Source organism: Gopherus evgoodei, chromosome 10, assembly GCF_007399415.2.
Source record: "Gopherus evgoodei ecotype Sinaloan lineage chromosome 10, rGopEvg1_v1.p, whole genome shotgun sequence".
NCBI lineage: Eukaryota > Metazoa > Chordata > Testudines > Testudinidae > Gopherus > Gopherus evgoodei.
In genome coordinates, this window is record NC_044331.1 from 40,388,306 (window position 1) to 40,396,495 (window position 8,190).

The 8,190-nt window shown below is 57.6% G+C and overlaps 1 protein-coding gene across 1 annotated transcript in view; it reads left to right on the forward strand.

Moving 5' to 3' along the window:
- LOC115658819 (sodium/nucleoside cotransporter 1-like) overlaps positions 1-4,421 on the forward strand; it is a 54,288-nt gene extending 49,867 nt beyond the window's left edge. The window contains exons 17-18 of the mRNA XM_030578271.1: positions 2,661-2,775; positions 4,045-4,421. Of these exons, the coding sequence (XP_030434131.1) occupies positions 2,661-2,775; positions 4,045-4,171 (242 nt within the window). The 3' untranslated portion in view covers positions 4,172-4,421. The remainder of the gene's footprint in view (positions 1-2,660; positions 2,776-4,044) is intronic.
- The last annotated feature ends 3,769 nt before the right edge of the window (positions 4,422-8,190 follow it).

An 8,190-nucleotide genomic window follows, 5' to 3' on the forward strand; every position in this document is an offset into this window, starting at 1 on the left:
AAGTGCTCCCTGGTGGGATCTGTGCTGGCTGCTGGCTTGCTGAGGGGTGCAGCTGGCTGGGCGTGGCTCTGCACAGGCAGATTCAGTGTCTGTCCTCTCCTCCCTTTCCAGATCCACGGCTGTGCTCAGAGTCAGGCCCTGCTCTGGGCTGCTTTCTGTCTGGCCCTTGCCCCTGAGGACCTGGGGAACGGTGCTTCATGGCGGGGGGGCTGGAGGATTAAGCCCTTCTGGTAGAGGCTTTGAGCTCTCTCTGCAGCATGCATTCTGCCCAGACCCAAGCAGTGTGGGGCAGGAGGCGAAATGAAGCCTGCTGCTGGCCCCCCTGCCTCTGGCCAGCCCTCCTCACCCCTCCAGTGGGATATATGACCCGCAGCATCCCCTCCCCACACAGCAGTGGGAGATGCAGCTCAGGGCACAGCCCTTGGGTGACATCTTGCCAAGGTCCTGGCAGAGGCCTGTGCAAAGGGCCAGTTGGAGAGTCCTGGTTGTTCTGGGACATCTGTGCCCTGCACAGGAGCAGCAAGGGCAGGCAGCCCAGCTGCTTGGCTCAGCTCGGCCAACTTTTTGGCCCGAGGGCCACACTGGGGCTGCAAAACTGTATGGATGGCTGGGTGGGGAAGGCTGTGCCTCCCCAAACAGCCTGGCCCCACCCGCTATCTGACCCCTCCCACTTTCTGCCTCCTGACTGCCCCCCTCAGAACCCCCAACCCATCCAACTTCCCCCGCTTCTTGTCCTCTGACCGCCCCCTCCTGGGACCCCCATCCCTAACCGCTCCTCTGGGACCCCACCCCCTATCCAACTTCCCCCTGCTCCTTGTCCTCTGATTGCCCCGACCCCTATCCACACCCCCGCCCCCTGACAGGCCCGCTGGGACTCCCACACTTATCCAAATCCCCAGTTCCCGCCTTCTCACCCCTATCCACACCCTCGTCCCCTGACAGGCCCCCCCCAGGACTCCCATGCTTATCCAACTCCACCTGTTCCCCAGCCTCTGACCACCCCAGAACCTCCGCCCCATCCAACTGCCTCTGCTCCCTGTCCACCCATCGGGACCCCCGGCCCTTATCTAACCCCCCAGCCCCAGCCTCCTTACCATGCTGCTCAGAGCAGCATGTCTGGCAGCCACGCCACGCAGCTGGAGCTAGACATGTTGCTGCTCTGCTCAGGGCCGCCCAGAGGGGGGAAAGTGGGGCAATTTGCCCCAGGCCCCAGCCCTGCAGGGGCCTCGTGAGCTGCTCCGAGTTTTCTGTGGCACTTCGGCGGTGGGCCCTTCAGTGCAGCGGAAGACTCGGAGCGAGTGAAGGACCCGCCGCTGAATTGCCTTCCGGTGAGTACAAGCGCCGCAAGTGGCGGAAAAAAAATAAAATAAAAAAAGCACTGCTCTACCACGGCCGCTTCATTCTTCAGTGGCAATTCGGCCTCAGGGCCCCTCCGAGAGAGGGGAGCTTGGCTGCAATTTTACAGAGTCGGCGCCTTCTTCCTGCTTGCCTCCTTACCTAAATATTGGGACAAATGGCATCCCGATCATACATTGATCGGGACGCAGGGTTAAATATCAGGACAGGTCCGATTTTATCAGGACATCTGGTCACCGTGGCCAGCGGGCCCATAGGTGGCATTGTGACTGCCCAGGTGTAAGGGGAGGGCCGATGTCACTGTGTGGGCGGGACTATACTGATTGCCAAGCATGCTCACTGAATGGGTATGCAGAGGCCTGGGGGAGACTCAGGCTGAGCTGGATGCTCCATAGGGGTGCTGGGCCCTTGAGTGCTCCTTGCACAGAGAGGGGTTGTGCTGGGGGAAAAATAGTCTGGCCTGGGGCCCACTGGAGTGCCCCACTCCACAGCCGCAGCCAGGGGGAATAGCCCACATCTGCCACCCCCCATACTCCTGGCTCCGTGTGTGCTTGCACCTTGCCCTGTGCATGTGGTGCACCCCAGCCCACTTCCCCACACAGTCCCAAAGCGCACCTCCCCCCGCAAAGACTCACTCCCCACTGGAGCCCTGTGGTTGTGGGAGGTACATTCCCTGCTTTCCAGCTCCCTGGGATGGTGCTGAACCTCCAGGAGGGCTTGGGCCGAACACAGCTTTATGCCACCTTTGCTCCTCTGCGGCTGGTTCTGGGCAAATGTCATGCTGGTGCTGGCTGTGCTCTGGCTGACAGCACTGGCCCACAGACCCCGGCTCTCCCATCTGCCTGCTGTCTGGCAGGATCTCCTGGAAACCTGGCACATTTGGGGTGGGGCCCAGAGCCTGGCTGGCCCCATAACACCTGCTTGCAGAGCTGCTGTTGTCGGCTTGTGCAGCCTCCCGGGATGAACCTTGGAACCATTTCAAAGACAGGCCCAGGGGCTTTTCTCTGCCTCCCCCAAGGGCCACATCGCCGAGGCACCGTCTGCTTAGGCAGAGCACACCCAGGAGATCAGAAATGCAAGGAGGCCAAGCGAGCCACGTACGGCTGGGATTGGCTCAAAGCCAGGCAGGGTCCCAACTGCTGCAGGTCCTGCAGGCTTGGAGAGGCTCCCTCAGAAGGTGTTGTGCTGCTTCCCACTCCAGGCCACTGTGTCGCTGGTGTGAACACAAGGCACTGCTAACAAATGCTGGCCATGTCTGAGACCAGTAACACCTCGGCTAACAAACTCCTTCTCCCTGCCCCCAGGCATCCTGTATGTGCCCCGAGGGGAAGTGGCCAACTGCTCTTCGTTCCTGAGCACGGCAACCTTTAACATCACCAGCTACGACATCTACATGTGCTGCCGGCAGCTGTTTGCTAAGTGAGATTTTTGTCTTTGTTTGTGTGGACTGGCCGCACTGGCTGGGTGGAGCTGTTGCCTGGCCTGGGTTTGCATCTGGGGGGGGGGGGGGGGAGCTGGTCCTTTGGGAGCTAATGGGGCTTAGACCCACCCACACCACTGCAGTGTGGCATGGTGCAGTACCCCCTGTTGCCACTGGGGGCGTGACCCTCACCTAAAGGGCGCAGGGAAAAACGCAGGGTTGCCGTCAGTGTCCCAAACGAGGGCCAGCGGCTCCGGATGGCAGGGCTCAGAATGGGCCCAGCTTGAGGGGCTGCGGTGGCACGTATTGAACTAGTTCTCAGAAGGCCCTTCACGCTGTAGCCTGACCCAAGAGCCCAGGTGGGACAAAGAGGAGATTTTTGAAACCAATTCCAGGCATTGGCATCACAGTGATCACTGACCATTTTGCAGGCAGCGCAGTGACGGTTCCTCCTGAAACTTTTTGGTTTTGAAAAAAGGCTGGTGGCTTTGAATGAAAAAAATGTGCAAAAAATGTCACCTAGCCATAGACAAAAAATGCAGCAGCAGCGAGGCCTGTTGCAGGGAATGCAGGGGTGGGGCCTGACTCTTGTAGTGGGTGTCTGAGGGGGAGAGGGCTCTCAGCAAAGGGGAGTGCTGAGCTGTGGAGAGGCTGCATAGGGCAAAGAGGGGTTCACAGCCCGGGGAAGTGGTGAGACAGGTAAGGGTTGGGTGCAAGAGGCTGTGGTGTTCATTGGGCATATGAGCAGTGGAGGGGTACAGCTGGATGGATGTGGGAGAGGTTCAGACTAGAAGACAGTGTCATCAACCCCAGCCATTCAGAAATCATGATTCAGGCCCCAAACTATCATGAGAGTTTTCAACTAATACAATTGGGTCTGTGTTTGCCTTCTGCTGGCAGAGCCATTGGTGATCACAACTGGGAGAGCTAGACACTGCCTTTTTCCCAGTGAAATCCCAGAATTTCTCGTAATCACCTGATTCCAGGAGCTGGGGCTGTAAGGAAACCCCCCACTATCATTGGGCTAATGATAAACTCTCTTGGCTGGGCAGCACTGAGGTGGGGTGGGCATTAAGGGGAGCCAAGCCATCCCAGCCAGAGAGGCAGGGCCTTGGGGAGAGGAGACCCTGTGGAAGTGGGTGGATTGGTGGGAGTGGGGAGGGAGTGCTGTCCTGCGGGCGGTGTCAGGCCATGGCGTTCCCAGGGATTGATTCCATGGCAAAATGTTTGTCTGGTGCAACTGACCCTGACTGCACTCTCCCTTCCAGCACTGTGCTCAGCAACAATAAGACCTTGTCCTTCACTGGCAGCTGGGTGGGACTCGAGTTCAGCATGGCCTCTCTGACACAGTGCTGCGGGCACTACAACAACACAGTCTGCGCTGGGCTGCCCTAGAGGAGATGGGCAGCCACCCAAACCAGCACTCGTCCTCGGTGCCAGCTCCCAAAGCCCAGTTACAGCCTGTGTGAGAGCAGGGCATTTGCCAGACACTGCTGGTCCATGGCTAACCCTCTCCAGAGCACAACGGGCACAGCCCCATTGGCCTTTCCTCCTCTACTCCCTTTTGCTGCACTGCCCAGAAACTGGGAGATGCTGTATTTTTGGCTCGACTCTCTACCTCCCTCTAGCCCCATGAACTTCCCAGACGACACAGGACAGAAAACAGCCAGATGGCTCCAGCTGGGGATTTCCTCTGCCAGTCTCCTGGGGCTGTGCGGCTTACAGCAACCGCTCTGGGGCTGGCCCCAGAACCAGGGAGCACCAGCAGGTTCCTGGGTGGCTCCCCAGGCTGGGCCCTGTTGACAATCCAGGCCTTATCTGACCAGACCCTGTGGGACTTGCTGTGTCTTTGTGGTTCCGGTGACTGCCATGGTGGTTAATGCCCTGCAGGCTCCCTTCCTGCCCAGCTGCTGGGCTAGGGGCCTTGTCCCACACATTCAAGGAGGCTTAATTTATGTTAATACGACCTACTAATAAAACCATAGAGAGCCCTGGGTGTCTCCAAGCTCCTTGCAGTGCTCCTCGCCCAGCCCTCCTGGCTGGACTGTGCAGCAGCCACTCATCCAGACAGTGAGAGGCCACCCAGCCTCGCCCTGGGCATTTAGGCCAACTTTCAGACGGGCTCAGAGCTCATCACCCACAATTGGGGCCTGATTTTCAAACGCACGCATGCCCCCTTCCCTCCTCCCATCTCCGTGTGCGAACAGGGGAGCTGGGCTCTTTGGACAATCTGGCTCAAGCTGGGGGGCAGGGGACGCTGAGCCCTTCCGGAAATCCCAGCCTTTATTCTGCCCTTTTGCTTGGATCCGCTGTCAGCGCTTTCCCACCATGCACCTCACTGGTGCGCCACTGCTCCTTGCCAGCCCCTATCAGTACAGCCATCACTATTCCTGTCCCACCGTGCTTAGCCCTGTTCAAACAGGCAGACAAGATCTCTCCCTGCTCTGTCACAGCAGGTACTTTTGGCTCTCATCCCCAGCTGAGCCCCTCGGCACCTTTGTGCTACTGATCCTCACAACACCCAATGAGGTAGGGCTGCTGCTGGCCCCATTTCACAGGTGGGGAACTGAGGCACAGCAAGACAAAGGCCCAGATTTTCACTGGTACTTGTCACTCCATGCAGCTTTGCAAGGCTTAGGTGACTTTGCTGGCTGAGTCCCATTTTCAAAAGGGACTATGGGCTAGCTCCACAAAGGGACTAAACTCAGGGTTGCAGCACCGAACCCAGAGTGGAAGCTGGTCCTGTCATCAGAAATACTTAACTTGTCACTGAGATGTGGGTGCGACAGCTTCAATCCCTGCTCCAGTAAGGAGACATAATGGAGCAACTTCACCAAGGAAGGGGGCCAGAGCCCCGCACTGGAGTACACTCTAGCCTGGGGGACAGGCAGTGGCCTGGAACATCAGGGACATGGCCCTACTCTGCATCAGGCAGAGTGGGGATTTGAACATGGGTCTCTTGTCCTGGGCGAGTGCTCTGTTCATGGGGCTATTCGGGATAAGGGAAGCACTGCCACCTCCTGCTGTGCTCAATGCAGGCTGGTCTGTTGATGTTCCCCAAGGCAGCTTCTAGCACCCCCTGCCATTGGGGCCTGCAGGAGAGCTGAGCTGGGGCCATGACTAGTGTGCAAATCCTGCTGGGATTTAGGAGCAAGCTAGACCCTGGGCATCAAGCCAGAGGCAGTCATGGATATACCCCAGGATAGAAAGTTAAGTGCCTAGGGGACCTTACCAGTGCAAATCTAGGCACCTAGGAGGTTAGGTGGCCACTGAGCAGGAGTTTTGAGGTTCTACATTTTGGACTTTGGCTCCTTAAGTGCTAGGCACCCAAATCCCATTGTGCATCTAGCCCTTTAGGAGCCTCAGTCCTATTGTATGACGATGGGATTTAACCCTAGACCTGGCCTTGAGGCTGGGAAAGGTGTGTGGGGAACATGCCTGCAGTTGGCCCTCAGGGAGAAGTGAACACCGAGACAGTGGGCGCAATGTACACGCCTGGCCTGGAAGGGTTTGGCTGCATTGTGGCAGGGCGGTTTGATGCCGCATAGCCAGACTCACACTCACTCAGCTTGAACTAGCATGCTAAAAATAGCCGTGTGGCTGCTGTGGCACAGATGGTGGCTTGGGTTAGTCGTCGGAGTCCATGCCTGCTCAACCATCAGGGTCCAAGCGCAGGCAGCCAGCCTGACCTGCAAGAGCCCCAGGGCTGTTCTTAGCCTGCTAGCTCAAGCTGAGCTACTGCCAGTCTGTCTGCCTGAGCTGGGAACACATCCTCAGCTGCAGTGCAGACAGACCCGAAATGCACCTGCCTACATGGCACCCTGGGAAGCAACAGGAGTTGTGAAGCGCTACGGCCACTGCGCTACCTTCCTTGGTGTGGGCTGCACCTTTGGGAGCTGGCGCAGAGCAGCAGGTGGCCTCCACTGCCACCAGCTTGTTCTGGGAGCCAGAAAGAGACTTCTGGCAGGAGATGGGTTCCTGACCACAGTTAGTAGCTCTCAGCGGTGTCAGCCATGCTCTGTACCAGGTTGCGTGGTCACTGCTAGATTTCATCATGGTTACCATGGCCTTCTACCCTGGGCCCATTCCTGGGGGGTGACAGTTTCCAGAGAAGGGCAGAAACTGCTTCTGTGTTGTATTGCAGTGATGCCTGGGGGTCCCAAGCAGAGACCAGGGCCCCATGGTGCAGGGCTCTGTAACAATATCAAAAAGTCAGTCTGCCCCACAGCACTCACAGATTTATGGAGAGCCCCAAGGCCCAAGTTGGGGAGGGAGGCAAAGGGAGCAGTGAGAGAAGTCAGTTAGCTAGCAAAGGCAGAACAAGAACCAGTGGCTGGATGCTGAAGCCCTTGGCACAAGCTAACAAGGGAGGTGGTGGCTTTGCCAGATCTTGATGTCTCCGAATCCAGCTTGAATGCCTTTCAGGGAGATGGTCATTGCGTAAACCCGTTGCTGGCTCACTCCAGGGGTAAGCGGGGGAAGGGCTCTGGCCTGTGGTATTCAGGTGGCCAGATTAGATGATCTAATGCTCCCGTCTGGCCTGGAACTTTAGGTTTTTGCATGTTGATCATTAGCTTGTTAGGCACCTGCCTCCTGGGACACCAGTGCCAAAATCAGACTTACCCAGGTTGGTTTGTAATAACAGGTCCTTCCTCCCTGGCCCCCAGACCCAGCTGCATTGTGAGACTGGGCCCTTTACTGCCTCCAAACCTAGGCATCTGACCATATCTCCCTAGGGAGCGCCTAGCCCCTGCGCCCTCATAGTAAGTAACACTGAGCATCTTAGACTACAAGCTCCAATCTGCCTCATGCACCTGATAATGCTGCCAGAGCAGGTGGGGCACAACAGCGGTAGGGTGAGTCCATGCCTGACCAAGCCAACAGGGCTGCTGCAGACTAATCCAGGCTGTGAGTCTGAGGGAGAGGCAATGCAACGGTAACAGCTGAACTCCATAGGGGGTGCATGAGTGGTCCCAGGGGACAGCCCTGAGAGTTATTCAGAAACTTGTCTAACTTCTGACCTGTGGCCCTTCAGGGCAGGGTCTGTCCCAGCACCCAGCCTGCACCATCCCCACTTAGGCAGATCAGTGGAACTTCCAGAAGTCCCTTATGCACCAGAGTGTTTACGGTAGGGGCTCAGGCATAGCTGCCCCGGTGCAGCCAGGCCTAGCTGCTATTGCACTGCCACATACACCCCTGCAGGTTACCCCTGCTTGAAACAAGGATCAGCTGCACAGGTGCAAATGGCAGCATAAGACAGCCTTGCTCTAGGGAGTGGCAGCTACACTGGGGTAGCCCCATGGCTGTAACCAGAGCAAACAAGGCTCACATCATCCTAGGGCAAGAGGTGAAATCTATCAGGCCCCAGAAAGGTCGAGTTCCATTATGGCAAAAGGAGAACAGGAAACTCAAGG